General features: G+C 35.8%; 1 protein-coding gene across 1 annotated transcript; it reads left to right on the top strand.

Annotated features, from left to right (window-relative positions):
• Positions 1-11,999: 11,999 nt before the first annotated feature.
• On the top strand, positions 12,000-13,750 carry LOC145125917 (UPF0481 protein At3g47200-like). The gene is made up of 2 exons (XM_079061325.1): positions 12,000-12,128; positions 12,238-13,750. Exon 2 carries the CDS (start codon positions 12,261-12,263, stop codon positions 13,626-13,628), a length of 1,368 nt encoding a protein of 455 aa, XP_078917451.1. The 5' UTR covers positions 12,000-12,128; positions 12,238-12,260; the 3' UTR covers positions 13,629-13,750.
• Positions 13,751-20,319: the final 6,569 nt, after the last annotated feature.

Genomic DNA, 20,319 nt, shown 5'->3' with positions numbered 1-20,319 from the left:
TCCAAAGTCCATATTTCTAATACTGGATGCTTCGATAAGCCTTTATCTTAGCTTCTCAAACTCATACACCTTTCCTTAGATAGCTCACATGTGTGTCTAAACTAATTCAGAACTTATATTACTAAGTCCCCAACGTTCAGACTAATCGCCAAATCTCACAATTCGAACTATGAAAAGGGATGTCGTAATCACAATCGAATTTGAGAATGCAATTTACATAATCGCTATCTCCTTAAAATCTCTCTTAGTGAAAGCATTTCCTCACAATCATTTTCATGAAGGAGGGTAACCTTATGTCACTTAGATTTTATGGTGTATGTGTTCCTATCCATGTGATTTTGCCAAAACGAAGGTTTGCGACAAATCCAAAAACATATGGACTGAACTTTCTCAATCTTGATTTCTTGCCTCATGGTAACACGAGTGCCCACCATGTCTTCCAAGTAGTTTAGCAACTCACCCTTACATATCAATGTACATTCCGTTGATCAAGGTGCTTTTCTTTATGCATACAAATGAGAACTCATAGAACTCAGATGCATAATTAACTTAATTGGAATGGCACAGAAAACAAAATTATGTCATCCACGATAGGTTACAAACCTCAAGTCGTGCGCTAGTGATGATCAATTAGGTTTATTCTTGATTTATTCTTGAAACTTTTCAAGACCATTAAGACTCCCACTGACTCCTTGACATATAAGGTTCTCTTGTCAAGAAACATTTCTTGACAAACAAATATTCAAGAGTTAGTGTAGCTTCTTATCAAGCTTAACACTTCACACAATTGGTCTTAGTTGGTCTTTGACTTATCCAAGACATCACAACTTACCAATTTCAAATGTGCAAGAATATGAAAACTTTTCCAAATTCCACATTTGATGAGTGTCATAAACCTTCTTAAGACTTGTCACTCAAGTCACAATCCTAGACTCTAAGACTTGATATTGGAACGAAGTATGATTGACTTCTTGATTTAACCATTTCTACAATTCTTGATTCCTCTTCTTAGACATGCAATTGCACTAAGACTCACTTAGAGGATCAATTGAGACATGGTTCTTAATCATTAAGACCTATCATAAAACACAATAAAAGTTACTCTGCCTTCTTCTTAGAATAGAGAAACTTTTATCTTTCTGCCTACTAGATTCTTCTTATTCGTTCTGCTATTGATTGAAACTCTTTCAATCAACTCAGAACTATACTCAATCTTATAAGTATAACCATATTTACTAAACTTTAGTAAATCATGATGAATATCTTTATTACTCTTGTGGTTGACTTGATCGACGCACAACCTAGTGTACTCGATCTCTTAGTCCTTCACTTGACACTTTGTCAAAGAATTAGTCTAATTTTCAAATATGAAGTTTCTCATTCATTACACAATGCAGGTTGCATGATTCCAAGTTTCTGTCCAATTGAAACTTGGGCGATGAGAAACTCTCCCTATTTGATAAATTTTCGATATTTCCACAAATAACATAATCAAGAATCAAACCCATCATTGCTAATAATATATATATATATATATATATATATATATATATATATATATATATATATATATATATATATATATATATATTCAAACATCAATTGTTCATACACGCCATTGCAAGGATAAATAAATAAGATAAAATCAAAATTTATTTTATTGCGGAAAAATTTGTCCTTACAACGCAATTCAACTGAAAACTATGCTATTACATATTCCTAAGCAATCTATTCTAACTCCAAGTGGTAGCTCAAGAATCCAATCTTCAAGCAATGCGATCGAAATCCATTTCTTCACGATTAGATTCAGCTCACTTCTTCCCTTAAGCTTCCTCTCTTTTCTTCGATCCTACAAAACATCAAAATGTAATCTTATCACATCATATATTAAGAATCTAGAATAGGAACTTAAAAGAGTTAGATGGTGGATTTTACCTGAAGTAGAGCCATACGTCTTGACTCTCCCATCTCTTAGATCTCTCAGGTAAATAGGGCAGCTTCGTCTCCAATGCCCCTTCTCTTGGCAATAGAAACAAATGGACTCTTTTGGAATAGCACAAGGAACTACCTCAGAATTTACCTTTTCTGGATTTCCAATGTCACCATTTTCAATGTCCATTGAAGTTTGGGAGTTTGATTCACAAGACAAATTTGCTTGATCAGAAAGCCAGATCATTGCTGATTCAACTGCTATCAGCAAATAGGTCAAATCAATGAGGGTCACGTCGTGAACCATCGTATAGTACTCTCTTACGAACTCACTATACGAATCAGGAAGTGACTGAAGAACCCAGTCAACAGCCAGCATCTCTGAGATATCGACACCCAACATCCTTAACCTATCAATGCGTGACTTCATCTCTAAGATGTGTGCACACACAGGTTTCCCATCTTCGTGCTTATATGCCAATAGGGATTGAGTGAGCTTGAACTTTTCAAGCCTTTGAACTTGTGGGTCAGGGAGAACAATTGGAGGAGGTGGAGGAAGTAAATCATGACTCTCATTTCCTTGATCGTATCTTGGAACGCCATCTTCATTTGGAAAGCTTGTTCCAATGGATTTGGGAAGACCATTGTTAGATACAGACATCTACAAAACGGGAGAAATTCAAGTCAAGTTGATTAGAATCCTTGATGTAACACCCAAACGAAACATCAAGGCTAGGATCCAACACAATACTCTCCAACCTAGAAGAGGGATGCCGTAATCTAGTTGCAGAATATTTGAAGGTAGGTAAATGACGATTTACCAATTTCCACCATGAAAAACGAAAAAGAAATTTAATTTTTTAAATGAATTGAAACTCCTAGATCTTTTGAGATTCATTGAACTTTTCAATGGCATGTTTAAATCTCGATTATGCCCTTCAAGTTTGTGACTGGGATGCCGAGGATCACAAACAAGGTGTGAATAACCATGCGAATCATATGGTGCACCCAATGCTACTATCACCTAATCAATGTGCCGGTTAGCCACACACGCTCCATTGATCTATGATAAACATCGAGCCACCCTTCGCGACCAATGCCAAACCCAAATTAGTGTGCCGGTTAACCACACACGCTCCACTAACGTTTCGACAAGGGTACAAAGTGTAATTCCATGGATTAGCATACAATTCCACATTTTTTCTAAAGTAACTATGATTTGGGAATTTGAAAAAGCATGTAGTTACTTTGTACTTCATTATACTTATAATGGAAGGTTTCGTCCTATCCTACCCGTTCGGCTAACGACCCTCCACTAGTCAAGAGTGCGGTGGGTAAGAGTGGATACCCATTCAATCGCCATTTTATAGGCACTTTCCTTAAACACCCCTTATAGACCAGCTTCATGAATGAGGCCTACTAACGGTAAGACTGACTGTTTACTTATACATATACAATATTAGACTTTTAATGTTATATATACATAGTATAGGGTGTATTTTAAACTTTTAAAATACTAGGTGGTCTAATTTAATTAATTACACTTTTAATTTAATTAAATGTAAACCAAAACTTTATGGATTTATTAACTCTCTTTTAATTATACACTGTAATTAATTAACAAAACCATAAGGGTGTAATTTGAACTTTTCAAAATACGAGTGTTTTAGAATTTAACATTTCAAAATTAAACTTTTATTTAACTTTTAAATTCCAAAACTTGAGGGCAAGTTTTGAAACATTTCAAAATATTAGAGTTTAGAATTTAAATATTTCAAAATTAAACTTTTAATCAAAATTTTAAATTCCAAAACTTGAGGGCATGTTTTGAAACCTTTCAAAACATTAGGGTTTAACTATTTAAATTTCAAAAACAAAACTTTTAAGTTCAAATTTAAACTATAAAACCTAAAGGGGAAAATTGAAACTTTTTCACAAGATAATTCAAATCTAAATTACAAATAATCAATCTTTATCGAATAAAACAAAAGATTATCTAAATTTTGATAATTATCTTCTATTTTGGCAAGGATAATCACCCAATATCAATAAAAATTGGATTTTATGAATTAAAAACGTTTATGGTAAGTATCCCAAGCCAAAACAGCAAGAAAATCGCCAAAAAAAAACGCTGCCAGACTCGCTGACTCGTCGAGTCAGCACTGGACTCGTCGAGTACCCAGTGGACTCGGCGAGTTCAGTCATGGACTCGGCGAGGCCAGCCCCAAGATTAAAAAAAAAAATCGTTTTTCAGCCAATTTTCGATCAAGCAAGCATCAAATTCACTAACAAACAGCCCTAGGCTCTGATACCACTGATGGGTTTTGAGCAATACATCATTCCTATGGTGTACATGCAAACCCTAATAGCTTTGGATCTAGTTTGTCTAATGAACATGCAATTGATAATCCAAAGCCATAAACCCTAGATCTAATAAACTATAACTGAAATTAGGGTTTAGATCTTACCTTTGATTGTTATATAGCAATAACAATCAATCCTTGGCTTCAGAAAGCTTAGTGCCTCAAGTGTTGCACCTCTAATGAAGTCACAAACACCACTAAGCAACTTGGATGAAAAGGGAGGAGAGAGGAGGCACCAAAAACGGCTGGAAACCATAAAGTATTAGTTCACCACGTTTTTGGGGCATAGGGGTCCTTTATATACATGTAGGCTATTAGGGTTTACAACTAGGAAACCCTAATCTGGCTGCTTAAGCCCTAAGCAACCCATGGACTCCTTTAACATATCCCTTGGACGAATTCCTTATGGGCTTCCCATAGAATTCGTCCAACCTATATTATTTAGGTAATCCATAGCCCAATTGCAATTATCTTATAATTACAAATCCAGTCCCCTAAGTTTAATTAATCTCTTTTAGCCACAAAATTAAATCTTAATTAATTCTTGACTAATATTAATAAAACAATATGATTTCTCCTTTAATATATTATTCTCATAATATATTACTAAATCATAATTAAACCTTTCTCTCCTTAATTCATCCTCCATATTGCTATGGTGAAGGCAACCCAAAAGGACCATGCTCATAATCGGGTCAAGTACATACCAAAATAGTTATGGACTTAGACACTAATCCAACAGAAACCCTGGCCGAAATCTTATAGCCTCCACCTCTCTCTTGTTCATCTTTTGCTAAGTGGTGTTTGTGACTCCATTAGAGGTGCATCACTTGAGGCACTAAGCTCTTGAAGGTCAACATCAAGCAATCAACAGGAAAGGTATTCTTCTAACCCTAATATGATTAGATTTCATTTTCTTGTATGATAGATTAGGGTTTTGCTTTGGAAAATTAATTTGCATGTATAACTTGAGAAAAACCTAGATCCAAGCAAATAGGGTTGCATGTGCACCATAGGTATGTTGTAATGCTCAAAACCCATCAGTGGTATCAGAGCTTAGGTTGTTTTTCTGTTATATATGATGCAATTATAATTTGTTCAAAGCTGAATCAAATTCGTTTTTGGTCTCTGCCTGATGAACTCGATGAGTTCTAAGATGAACTCGAAGAGTTGGACCAACTCGGTGATTCCATGCCCTGACTCGACGAGTTGGTTCGTCTGCTGGCAGATTTTTCTGATTTTCAGCCCTATATTAGTTAATGATCATTACCTTAAATTGTTTTAACTGTTTAAATTCGAATTTTCTGATATAGTAATGAATATCCTCATCTAATTGAAAGACAATTGTCAAATTTTAAGATAATGTTCAAAATTATGTGATTAGTTTAATTATTTAAAATTTGATCAAGAAGTTTTGAATAGTTTCAAATTTTGCCCTCAAGTTTTGGAATTTAAAATTTGATTAAAAGTTTTAATTTGGAAATATTAAATTCTAAAACCCTAGTGTTTTAAAAGTTAAAATAAAACCCTTATACTATTATAATATTAAAAGATTAATATGTATATATATGTATAAGATGAGTCAGTCTTACCGTTAGGAGGCCTCATTCACGAAGCTGATATATAAGGGGGTATAAGGAAACTGCCTATAAAATGGTGGTTGAATGGGTGTCCACTCTCACCCACCGCTTCCTTGATTGGTGGAGGGTCGTTAGCCAAACGGGTAGGATAGGACATTGATTCTTCATTAATAAGTATAATGAATATTATAAAGTAACTAAATGTTTTTCCATAAATTAGCAATCTTAGTTACTTTAGGAAATTGTGAAAATGATGCTAGTCCATGAAATTGCACTTTGCACCTTGCCAAGATGTTAGTGGAGCGTGTGTGGTTAACCGACACACTAACTTGGACTAACAAGGGTGGCAAAGGGTATCTCGAGAATTAGCATAGATCAATAGAGCGTGTGTGGTTAACCGACACATTGATTAGGTAGTAAACGACATCGAGAGTGCCAAGCTAATTTGCATGGTTATTTACACCTTATTTGTGATCCTCGGTATCCCAATCACAAACTTGAAGGGCATTATCGAGATTAAACATGCCATTGAAAAGTTCAATGAATCTCAAAAGAATAAAGGAATTTCATTTCATTTAAAACCTAATTCTTCATTTCGTTTTTCGTGGTGGAATCGGTAAATCGTCATTTACCTACCTTCAAATAGTTTGCAATTGGATTACGGCATCCCTCTTCCGACTTGTGAATTATTGTGTTGGGTCCTAGCCTTAATATTTCATTTGGGTGTTATATTAAGGATTCGTTAACTATTCAAAACTTTGTTCCTTTTCTTTTTCAGATGTCTGGCTCAAACAACGCTTCTGGCTCGAACTCCAACTCCTCAAGCTCCTTTTGTCTTTTGAACATTTGTGGGATGGTCACTTTTAATGGGTCCAATTTCAACGATTGGATTCGCAACATTCGAATGGCCCTGCGATACAAGGAGAAAGAATACGTCCTCGACAAAGAACTCAAAGAGATAGATGAAACCAAAGCTATTGCTGAAGAAATAGCCGAGTATAGGGCTCACGAGAAAGACGCGACAAAGGTGTCGTGTATTATGGTGGCCACTATGACTCCTGACCTGCAACAGTTCTACGAGGACTACTGGCCTTATGACATGTAGCAAGATTTGATGGAAAAATACCATCAAAGCACGCGTCAAGAAAGGTAAGAGATTTTCGCCTCGCTGATAACAACCAAGATGAAAGATGGAGAGAGCCACTTGCAAAGGATGCAAAAGTATGTGGATCGTCTGCTCAAGTTGAATGTCAAATTTGACGAAGAGTTAGCGATTGATATAATCCTACACTCTTTACCTCCTTGTTATGATCAGTTCAAGATGGCTTATCATATTAACAAGGAAGAAGTCACCTTGAGCAAGCTTCAAGGTTTGTTGAGAACTGCTGAAAGTGGACTTAAAGGCAAAGCTTTCGAGTCTACCCCTACTGTTGCCCCGATCCTTGCTATAGGACATGGAAAAGGGAAAAATAGGAAAGCTCCCTCTAAGAGCCACAAAGGAAAGTCCCATGATGGATCTACTTCAAATGGATCCAAAGGTAAAGCCGGTTCTACCACTCCCTCATCTGATCCTAAAGAAGCAACGTGCTTCTACTGTCACGAGAAGGGGCATTGGAAACAAAGTTGCCCGAAATACTTGCAGAACATCAAGGATGGAAAGATAAAGCCATCCTTTGTAGATATTTATACTATTCAATCTAATAACTCATTACATGCTAGTTCTTGGGTCCTTGATACATGATGTGGTTTTCACATTTGTTCTGCTTTGTAGGGGCTAAGAAGAAGTAGGGATGTGGAGCATGGGAAGATGAACCTGATAATGGGGAATAGGAAATCGCCGCCTGTCACTAAGATCGGGATTTACTCTTTAGTGCTTAGTAGTGGTTAGGATTAGAATTAAATGATTGTTTCTACTCGTCAAAGATGACGAAGAATATTATTTCTTTTCAGGGTTTGTACAGACAAGGTTTTATATTTTTATTTAATAATGAAGTTGGTTCTATTAATGCTTTTTATAATGGTACTTTATATTTTGAAGCATTGCCTTGTAATGGAGTATATGAAACTGTGATGGTTGTAGACAACTTAGGAAATAATGTGTTGCATATTGATTCATCTAATGGTTTAGATAAGGCATGCTTGTGGCATTGTCGTCTTGGACATGTTAACAAGAAACGTATAGCACAACTCCAAAAGGATGGATTCTTGGAGTCATTTGACCTAAAGTCAGATGACACATGCGAATCTTGTTTACTTGGAAAGATGACTAAATCACCTTTCACTGGTACTTGTGAAAGAGGTGAGGGATTTTTGGATCTCACACACACAAATGTGTGTGGGCCCATCAGATCCACCACAAGGGATGCTAATCGCTTCTATGTGACTTTTACCGATGATTATAGCAGATATGGATATATTTACTTTATCAAGCACAAGTCGGAAACCTTTGAAAAGTTCAAAGAGTTTAAGAAAGAAGTGGAGAATCAATTGGGCAGGAAGATAAAGATGCTCAGATCCGATAGGGGTGGTGAGTATCTTAGTATCGAGTTCCACGACTACGTTTAAGAATGTGGAATTGTTTCACAATTGACGCCACCTAGGACACCGTAGCTCAATGGTGTATCTGAGAGGTGCAATCGAACCTTGTTGGATATGGTTCGTTCCATGATGAGTCAAGCTTCGTTACCTATCTCATTTTGGGGGTATGCCTTAGAGACTACCGCCAATATCCTTAATCTAGTCCCAACTAAGAAGGTTGCCAAAAAACCTCACGAGATGTGGACATGGAAGGTTCCCTCGTTGGCACATATCAAGGTTTGGGGTTGCGAGACTTTCGTAAGACGAGAGACTCACGACAAGCTTGAACCTCACAGTGAGCGGTGTATTTTCATCGGTTACCCACATAAATCTTTTGGTATCTTTTCTACAGACCTAGTGACAACGTGGTCTTCGTAGCAAAGATCCCCCTTATGTTTCCACACTTTGGATTTCTTTGACTCTGATGATTTTGATACTTTCTATTGTGCTTGACTTTGAGACATATGATGTATGGAATTAATGATTTTAAAAATGAAAAATTACATCACTGTTTTAGGTTGTTACATAGAAGTGCCAAGCATTAACCCAATAATCAAGTGACAAAAGTGTAGTGTTCTTCAAGTTCTTCAAACCTTCAAAGTACATAGAAAATGCTATAAAATTCGGTCCAAGAGTTACCAAAAGTGAGCCACCAACATTCCTCAAATAATAGCAATATACAAAATACCGACATTACCCTTGCACAAGCCACGCTGGGCACATGCACCCATGCGGGTAAGACACGTGCTGATCAAGCTTGGGTCATTTTGCTTTTTTGTGCCTGCACTACATTAGTCCACTAGCCCAATTTTTCTCCAACATATTATAGCCCACGACTCTTCAAGATTTCTTCAAATTCGATTGAATTCACATCCTCTTAATCATCTACCGTTTGAATACCTGCTCGATCAATCAAATCCGTAAACTCAAATATTGCTTCCATATTCTTTTAAGTCCAAGGACCATATTTCTTCAATTTTCCATTCATCAACTAGCCCATTTTTGTATCATCTCCAAAAGAGTCATCAAGCCCATGATTCCACAATCCTCAAGTCCAATTTGATTCTCGCAATCCCTGAACATCTACGCTCCATGCTAGTCTTTTAAAATTATTAAATTATACACAAAGACTAGAAAGTTTCCAATATAGACAAAAAAATAAGAAAAGAAAAAATATGCATGATGGTTAACTAAAAATGAAATAAAATATGCTAAAATAAACTATAAAAATAAATAAATAAAATGAACATATCAGCCAAGGACCTGCTTCGATTCCTATTTTTGGAACAGTTACTCGCTAGGTACACATCGAGTTTGTCTTTGGAACCACAATATTTTCTTAAAATTAGTATATATATATATATATATATATATATATATATATATATATATATATATATATATATATATATTGGAATTTGAAAATAATTTTTAGTAAAAGCATCTTCAATGGTAAATTATTGAAAAAAGTTTTTTAGTATTTCAATAAGCTTTTCAATAACCTTTAAACATCTCCGACGGTAGTTTTTTTATAAAACCTTTTACTATTTTGAAATTTTTTTTTTTTTGATACATTTTAGGCTTTTTAATGAAAAAAGATTGGGAAACGGGAATTCTATTCGATTTTTGAATGAAATTTAGGTGGGTCAAGAACCACTTAAAAATCATTTTAATAGGATGTATCATCTTGATGGTAATCCAGATTGTAAGGTAGTGGAGAGGTGGAATGATGGTCAATGGATGTAGCAACGGAGGAGGCCAATACATGGTGGATGTGAGAAAGAACAACTTGAATTGTTGCTGACTTTGCTGCATTGTGTGGATGTTAACGACTCCCCTGATCGGATATGGTGTGGGTTGGATGCTTTGGGTGAGTTCACAGTAAATCAAACGAGAAGACACGTAGATAATGTTTTACTATTGGTTCATTCTCGAGCTACTAAAGTATTACCTAAAAAATGTAAGGATTTTTGGTTGTCGTCTTGCTTTTGATCAACTGCCTACTTAGTTCAATCTTTCAAAAAAAAAAGGTTTGAATTTAATAGTACATTGTGTCCGTCTTGCGGGGCTGGGGTGAATTGACGGAACATCTCTTTTTTCTGTTTAAAGTAGTTGTGGCGGTTTGCTCCTTGGTAGCAAAATGGTGTGATTAATTTAACCTTCCCTACGTATATATCGATCACAGAGTGGATGTCATGGGTGGCAATGGTTGGTGATATCAAAACGTATATTTAAACGTATATGAAAATTTAAACATCTTCAACATCTTAGTTACCTTTTAGAGTTTGTCCATATTGGTCCATACATTTAATAATATTTTATTTTTTATTCTATTTTTATTTGGATCTTAGATGTCTTTTATTTTTCATTAGTCGGTTTAACGAAATAAACAAAATAAAAATAAATATATTTTAGAAATGATTATATCATTTAAAAGTAATTGTTAAAATTTCAGAATTGAACTATGATGTAGGAACACCAGCACCCATCAATGGTAACGTACTTCAAAACCTTAGAGAGGAATAACAACAAGCTTTGAAATTTAAGCATTGTGGATTGCGACTGAAGGCGTAAGTAACAATAAAATTGAGCTTTTAAGACCCGCTAAGTAATTTCATTTCACTATGAACAGAAACAAACGCATGCATGAGACAGACCCAATTAACACCACACCCATGTTTCCACATGAGTAACACACACACCCAATCAAAATTACGCCATCTGAACTCGACCCCCAACCCACCAGTCAATAGAAATTAAACTAAACTAATTAACACCATGTTTGAGATGTGAAACACATCTTGTAGAAACTGGAGAATGTGAAACACATGTTGTAGATATCAGTATTGATGAAGATGGCTCTAACAGAAGGGAACAAAATGATTCGTAAGTAAGGAATGGCGAATGAGGAATGAGTTTAATTGAAGGTTTTTTGTCCAATAAAGATAGCGAACAAAATGACCAAAAGTTAGAATTATTATTGCTATTGGTTTTGTACTTTTTATTCTATTTAATGCACATCAAGTAAGGAATATGTTTCATTAAAGGTATTTTAGCTATTTGAAAAGCACTTCAATATACTTACTTTTTAAATAAGTAATTCACAGGAATAGATTAACTAAAGGTTTTAATTTGCCAAATAAATTAATGTATCGAAGTAGGCCATATTGTTTTTAGGTTAAACAAAGAGTACCTTCGATGAGTAATTAAGGTTTTAATTTCTAGAAAGGAATGTGTTTACAAGAGTAATCGAAGGCTTTAACTTAAAATAAATTAAAAATTAAAAATAAATAAATAAATAAATAAATAAAAACTATGATTAGTTTTACGCTTAATGTTAGGTAACAAACTCATATTCACTTTATGTGTGTCCGTAGCCACGGTCTACATTTACTGTAAGACACACGTTACAAAATCACATCTGTCAGATTTTGCCACATGAAATCACAACCATTTATATTACCTGTTTTAAATTATAAAATAGTTTTAATTTTAATTGCCAGATTTTAGCATACCGGGTGTTGGCAGTTTTACTGTACAGGAGAGGATATCAGTTAATGTTACTTCTATAATTCGCCTATACTATGACACTAAAGTCTTAAAATTTCCACACAACTGAAGAACAGGTATTACAAGAGTTAAACTACTGGTCACAATAAAGAAGCAATTCACGAAGAAGGTAACCCCATTATTATGAGGTGTTGTATCTTATTAATGTGTTTTTCTTTAACCACATTTACACTATATATTATCATGTAAATTTTTGTCTAACTGATCCATAACTACAGAGGAAATTAAGCTAGCAGTCTGAATGGAAAATGCCGATATTGAGTTAGAAGGAAAAGATATCATTGGGCATACTGTCAAATTTCTAGTTGATTGTAAAGAAAATGGAGAGATTTTGGACAATCAAGTTCCACCATCAATTTACATTGTTCCTAGTGCGTTCCGAGATCTCAGCCCAAGTTCTTTTAATCCTAGGGTGGTCTCTATTGGACCTCTTCACAAACAAGATGAACATTTGAAAGGATTTGAAGTTCAAAAAAAGACTTATTTACATAATTTATTACAACGCTGTGTTCCAAAGCAAACTTTGCAAGATGAACATAGTGTTGCAATTAAGCAAATGCTGCAAGAATGTGCAGAGAAGGTGACTCGTTCAATACAAAGAATCAAGGCCTCTTATGGAGGATTGACAACCTGTAGCGATTTTGAGCTTGCTGAGATGATGGTAATAGATGGCTGTTTCATACTTGAGTTCGGTGCGCGTCTTTTAGAGTTATCATCTAAGAGTAACAAGTTGATTACTCAATCGATAATGTTTGACTTGATGCTGATAGAAAACCAAATCCCGTTTTTTGTTCTTGAAAACATCTTTGAGTGTACTCTTTTGAAATCCATCCCACATGCCTCTCTTACCACATATATCCAAGAAATTCTAAAATATTATTCCTACATCTTTGTAGGAAATCTTGTAGTACCCAATGTCACCCCAGATTCCACTCATGATCATCTTCTTGGCTTATTACACAAAAATTACCAGCCTTCGAAACCCATACCATCAATGTTTTTACCAGATCCAAAAGGGCACTCGGCCATGGATTTGTATAGGGCAGGGATAAACTTCAAGCCTAATGAAGATCAAGATTGGGGACTGGCCATGAAACTAGAAGTGCCCTCACCTTTGTTTTCATGGATTCCAATTTTTATGGCCATTCCCCAAATTCCATGGCTCCAATGGCCTACTCTGAAGATGCCAATAATGCGTATAAATGATTCGACTGAATTGATTTTAAGGAACCTCATTATATATGAGCAGTTTTCTAATGTTGGGAAATATATTACATCATATGTCTGTGCCATGGATTTGCTAATCGATACTCCACAGGATGTTGCCCGTTTGGTAAAATCTAAAGTTCTTATCAATCATTTAGGTTCGAATGACCATGCTGCAAATATGATAAACAACATTTGCAAAGAAGTTCTACTCTTAGAATTTGTTTACCATGAACAGTGGAAAGATTTGGATGCCTACTACAATAGATACTGGCCCTATACTATTTCAGGGTTGAGGCGTACGTACTTCAAGAATCCCTGGAATATCATTGCTCTAATTGCTGCATTCGTCCTGTTTGCTCTTACCGTGGTTCAGACCATCTTTACTGTCAACCCCAAATAATCCAACAATTACATTTTCAGTGCTTTTTCATCTTTTGGTTGTTCACGCTTTTACTTGTACTTATTTATTTTTCTGTAATAAGTCTCCCATATTCAACATGCGTAAGTTTGATATATGTAAGAAATTACGCTGCTGACATTCATTACTTTATTTTGAAACTTTTGTTCCCTCGATTGAGAAATTATTAACGATAAACCTACAACTAAATAAACTTATCCCTACCTAGCTTATAGGATCTTGTTGTAATATAAATTCATATCTTGTAATCTTGTATATCATGGGAGATTGATTTGATTAAATCCTTATATGGTATCAGCCTTTCTACGATCTTTCTAGCCGGCCCTACTCAGTTTTTCTCGATCTTCATCATGTCACCTGCCTCATCTTCTGCCGATGGTACCCTCTCCCTCAACACCATTCTGCATCCGTTGACTATCAAGCTATCTTCTTCCAATTACCTACCATTGAAGAATCAAATCATTCCTCTCCTCAATTATCAAAATCTTCTCAGTCACGTTATTGGTTCTACACTGGCTCCCTCCGCACCATCATTGTTGAAGACAAGTCCTTCACTGTTTGGGAAGAAGCTGATCAACGAGCCATCCTAATTCTTCAAGCATCACTTACCGAAGAAGCTATGGCAGAGATCCTTGTACTACATACCGCTCGAGATGTATGGACCACTCCTGAAGCTGCATACAGTCACAATTATGTTGAACGAATGCAAAATCTCTGGGATTCCCATTGCCAATTAGAAAAAGGTTCATCTTCTATCTCTTATGCTCGAAAAATTAAAACTTTATGCGATTAGCTTGCAACCATTGGCCAACCAATGGAAGAAATTGATAAAAGCCACTGGTTCCTATGTCGTCTTGGCCCCTCCTAAGAAACTTTCTCCCCAACACAAAGGGTTGGCAAACCACGACCATCCTTTTGTGACCTTCTTTCTCTAGCTGAAATTCATGAGTTATTTTTAAAATATGTTCATAGGTCTACTACTTCCTTGTTACATTCACTGCTTAGCCATCTCGCTGTCAAACAGAGGTTCTTACCGTGGTGATCAAGGTGGTCGCTCTGGACTCAATGTCTAGACCTCACCACCTTTGCTCACCGAGGATCCTCCATTGATGCTAATCTCGCCCATGCTTTTCATGCCAAGTGTAACACCAACGACACTTCCTCATATTGGTATGTCGACTCTGGCACTTCTGCACACATGACACCATTGGCTTCTACTTTAACCTCCTCCGCTCCATAAAAAGGAAATGAGCATGTCGCCTTTGGCAATGGTAATATTCTAAACATCACTCGTATTGGTAATGCATCTCTCATTAGAGATATTGATTTGGCAGATTTTATTGTTCTAACAAAATTAACAAACAAATTCTTGTTGGTGATTTTAGTGTCATCAGGTCATTTTAAGTAACTGGAACTAACATGTGAACTAAGGGCTTCATAATTTGTACTCTAATAAATGTACGGGGTTGTGCGGAGTGCACGCATGTATAAGATCAAATTAAAAGCCGGTTCGACGACTAGTCGGGGGGTCCGGGGGCATCGCCCCTGGGTCCGGGGTTTCTAAAGGGGCAGCGCCCCTTTGGCGGGGTCTAGGGGCAGTGCCCCTAGCGGGGTCCAAGGGGCAGAGCCCCAAAACCTCACCAAATTTTACATATGAGAACATAGTGGAAAATTCAATTTCTTGAGGGTGATTATGGTAAAACTAACGAAACTCGTTAGTTTTGGTAACCCTAAATCCTCATTAAATTCGGATTATCATGACTTGCTTCCAAAGCAACTAATGACGGCCCAACCCTAATGAAACCATAATCTCGTTTAATATATAAACAGTTCTTCCTCTTCAGAAGAGGGTTACGATCTGAAGCTCTCGTTTTTCATCATACTTTCACATAATCCTCTAGCATATTGGCTTACGATTTCTGTGCCAAGAATTGTAAGTGTCCACTTGGATTATCCTAGGCTGAATTTCTTGTAACCCATGCATAGGGTAGAAATATCATTTCGGAAAGTGATATCACGATCCAAGTTGGTATCCAGATCTCCACCACAAACCCTAAATTTCCCTACAATTCTCTCCATTAGCAAGTTAACATCTGATTCACCGCTTCATGTTTTATTCTCTAATCACAAATTTGCTATTTAGAAACGACTAACCAAGGATGTGCTAACAACAAGCAGGGTTGAAAATGGTCTCTATATGCTCGAGCATGGTTATAAGGCGTTAGTTGCTCAACTAAATTGAAACAGGTTGTGTGCATCATATGCGCTCTGGCATAATCATTTAGTACATGTGTCATTTTCTAGTATTTCATTACTACACAAACTTGGCTATTTGTTTGTTACTGTTATTTTATGGGATTTGCTCCTCCTATGAGCTTGCTAAAAGTCATAAATTACCCTTCTTTATTAACGAAAAACAATATTTGCATGTTCTAGATATGATTCGCTGTAATTTAAGGGGACCTGCACCCGTCTTATCCACTGATGGTTATGCTTACTATGTTATATTTGTTGATGACTTTTCTCGTTTTACTTGGTTTTGTCCATTGAAAAGAAAATCAGATTTTGCCACAATTCTCAAAACGTTCTTGTTCTTTGTACAAACATAATTCTCTTGCAAGGTGAAAGTATTTCAAAGCGATGGTGGTACAAAATTTTTAAATGGTCACGTTAAAAGCTTGTTTGCTGAAAATGGTACTCATCACCATATTATGTGTCCTTATACGCCTGAGCAAAATAGGGGTGTTGAGCACAAACAATGACACATTACTGAAAGTGGCTTAGCCATGCTTTTCAATGCAATTGCTCCAGCCTCGTTTTGGGTTGATGCTTTTCAATCGGCTGTATACACCATTAACAAGCTACCTACAACTATTTTAGCAGACAAGTCTCCATTTGAGCATTTGTTCCACAATCAACCGAATTCAATGTCTTTCGTACCATTGGGTGTCAGTTTTTTTCCTTATTTAAGGAATTATTCGGATCATTAACTTGCTCCTCGTAGTGTTTCATGTGCTTTTCTTGGGTATTACACTCATTTCAAAGGGTATTGATGTCTCCATATGACTACATCTTGCATTTGTAACACCATATATGCAAAGTTTGATGAGAACACATTCCTATTCATAGGTTAAACTCCACCAGTTGATCTCACTAAACATTTATTTTCAAACTTTGAAGAAACTAGTGTGACACTGCCGACCCAATCAAAGTCTAGTGTCCCACTCTCACTGAATGTTCCACAACATCACCTTTTACGAGCTCAAGCATGTTGTGTTCCGATACTCCTCCCATTGGCACCACCTTATCAAACATCACTAATGCACCCATGAATAAACTACCATCATTGCCTTCCGCCAATACACCGCCACCAGCAAATACAAACCTGCCTTCCAACGGCCATCTGATGAGAACACGTGCTAAAGCATGAATATTTAGGCCTCTACGATTTCCAGGTTTAGCTGTTCTCGCCTCCAATAGTTTATACACAACTCTTATTGTTCACAAAGATCCCAAAGGGTTCAAAACTGCAGCTAAACATTCCAAGTGGCTTGATGCCATGCACGCTGAATCGAAGCCCTACACAACAACCAAACTTGGGACTTAGTTCCTCAACCATTGGCATCAAATATGTTTAGCTCCAAATGGGTTTTCACACTAAGTATCGATCCAATGGTTCAATCGACGGTTACAAAATCCCGGTTAGTGGCTCAAGGCTTCACTCAAATTCCTGGACTAGATTACTCTCACACCTTTAGTCATATGGTTAAAGCCTTCACTATTCGTCTCAATCTCTCACTTGATGTTCATCAAAACCAGGCATTGCATCAACTAGAAATAAACAATGTGTTATTAAATGGACATCTCAATGAGAACGTCTTTATGGAGCAGCCACCCGAATTCATTGATGCTCATTAACCAATTCATGTATGTCGACTAAAAAATGAACTTTATGGTTTAAAGCAAGCTCCAAGAGCTTGGTTTCAACAACTAAGTTATTTTCTGTTAAAACTCGGTTTCACTTGTAGTAGAGCCGATCCATCATTGTTCATGTACAAACATCATACATGCATCTTATACCTCCTTGGTTATGTTGATGACATAATACTGACAGGTAACAACAATGAAGCTCCTGCCAAGTTTATTTCAAGATTGCATCAAGAATTTTCCATCAAAGACCTTGGAAAACTAAGTTACTTTCTTAGACTTGAGGTTCTTTATACTTCTGATAGTTTGTTTCTTACTCAAATCAAATACGCTTTGGAAATTTTTTCTCGTGCATGTTTACTAGACAACAAACCCGTTTTTACACCTCTTACCACATCTGCCCAACTTACTAGTTATGTTGAACCGTTCTCTGATCCACTCTCTATCGTTATTTAATAGGAGCTTTCTAGTATCTTACTATTACACGCCCTGACTTGTCATATACAGTAAATCAAGTGAGTTAGTTATTGAATGCACCTACCACCTCTCATTTTCAAGCTGTGAAACAAATTCTTCGTTATGTTACAGGAACTATTTCCTATGGTCTCACCTATCGTCACTCCACAAACATCCCGCTTGTTGCATATTTCGATGTTCATTGGGCTAGGTGTATTGACACAAATTGATCTACATATGGCTACTCAATATTTCTTGGTGGCAATATTATCTCTTGGAGTGCCAAAAAGCAACCCACAATGTCTTGTTCTAGTTGTGAGTCAGAATATAGAATGATGGAAAACATGGCTTCTGATATTGTTTGGCTTACTCATTTGTTACATGAGCTTCACATTCCCATCTCTATCACAACTTATTTGTATTCTGACAATAAAAGTGCCATCTTCCTGAGCCAAAGTCCATTTTCTCACAAACGAGCCAAGCATATTGATATGGACTATCATTTTGTTAGACATGACGTTTACTCACTCGGTTGATTCCAACAACTCAAATGGTGGCAAATATTTTCACCAAGAGTCTCCCGCATCCATTATTTGAAAATTTTAGATCCAATCTCTTTGTGAGTTTACCACCCTCTCGCTTGATGGGGTGTTAACGATAAAAATACAACAACCTAAACTTATCCCTACATAGCTTATAGGATCTTGTTGTAATTCGACTTCATATCTTGTAATCTTGTATTTGTTATAAATCGTGAATGGTACATCTCTCCATATCATGGGAGATTGATTTAATTAAATCCTTATAGAAATAGTCATTTGCTTATTGGAAAATATATTAAGAAGAATTCTAATATGCATACATATGATACATGTTCCAAAAAAAAACTATCCTAAACCCTAAACCCTAAGTATGAAAACATCACAAATTCAAAACATATACTATAAATGACCATTAAGGAAGCACACATGATATTCTTCCAATACAACATAATGAAACAAATGAATCATCAATTGCATTATCCCTGATGGTAAAATGTGTGCAACCACAGTAAAAATAACAATGTAGAACTAAACTTTGTCTAGTTAAACTTTCCCGACTTCAATGAACCTTTGAGGATGCAAACAGATATCAATTGCAACAACACAATCTTAATGCAATTTGTACCTTATATATATATATATATATATATATATATATATATATATATATATATATATATATATATATATATATATATATATATATATATATAGATTAAATAAGTGGGCCTCCTAATGGGGTAAAAACCAACAGAAACTCAACAAATCTCCCCCTTATTTGTTCTACGAGGAAGAGTTTGCCATCTTGACAATTATACAATATATCTTCAACTTCTCACTTGCTAAAGCTTTACTCAACATATCGGAACCATTATCATCAGTATGAACTCTCTCAAGTTAAAGCAACTTGTCTTCAAGAGCATCTCTAATCCAATGATATCTCAAATTGATATGCTTTGTTCTTTAAGATTGAATTATTAGCAAGGTGAATAGCACTTTGATTTTCTCAAAGAACCATGTAGTGTTTTTTCATAAAGCCAAGCTTTTTCATAAATCTTTTCAGTCACAATAATTATTTGCATGCTTTTGTTGCTGTCATATACTCAGCCTCATTTGTGTACAAGGAAACATATTTTTTTGCAGTCTTGACTTCCATGAAATAGCTCCCTTAAAAAGGTAATCAAATATCCAAAAATGGATTTCATGTTGTCCATATTTCTTGCATTATCAGAATATGTATAACCCACAAGCGTAGGCGCTCTATTTCCAAATGTTATACCTAATTTGGAAGTACCCCATAGATATCTGAAAATCCACTTAACTACTTTCGGATGCTTCTTACCTGTATTTGATAGAAACTGACTAACAACACCAACTGCATGGGAAATATTAGGCCTTGTACATACCATGGAAAACATCAAACTTCCAAGGATTGATGAATATGGTACTATTTCCATCTCTTCAATCTCTTTCTTAGTATAAGGCAAGTCTATATCAGTTAGCTTAAAATTGGTAGTTAGAGGTGAACTAACCACTTTAGTTTTATCCATGTTGAACCTACAAAGTAAATTATCAGTGTATTGTACATGTTATATGTGCATTTCTTTGATGCTTTATCTATAGTAATCTGAATGCCAAGAATTTGTTTTGCTGACCCCAAGTATATCTTAGTAAAAGACTTGCCTAATTGTTTCTTCGGCTAGACAATTCTTGTTACATTCTTTACAACAATCAAAATGTCATCAATA

Source organism: Lactuca virosa, chromosome 7 (assembly GCF_052849685.1).
Source record: "Lactuca virosa cultivar CGN04683 chromosome 7, Lactuca_virosa_CGN04683_v6, whole genome shotgun sequence".
NCBI classification, from domain to species: Eukaryota; Viridiplantae; Streptophyta; class Magnoliopsida; order Asterales; family Asteraceae; genus Lactuca; species Lactuca virosa.
Note: the sequence above shows the minus strand (reverse complement) of the source record. Positions and strands in the feature narration are given on the sequence as shown.

Bases quoted from the DNA above. Each gene is read 5' to 3' on its own strand.
- LOC145125917 (XM_079061325.1), top strand. From the start codon at position 12,261: ATGGAAAATGCCGATATTGAGTTAGAAGGAAAAGATATCATTGGGCAT.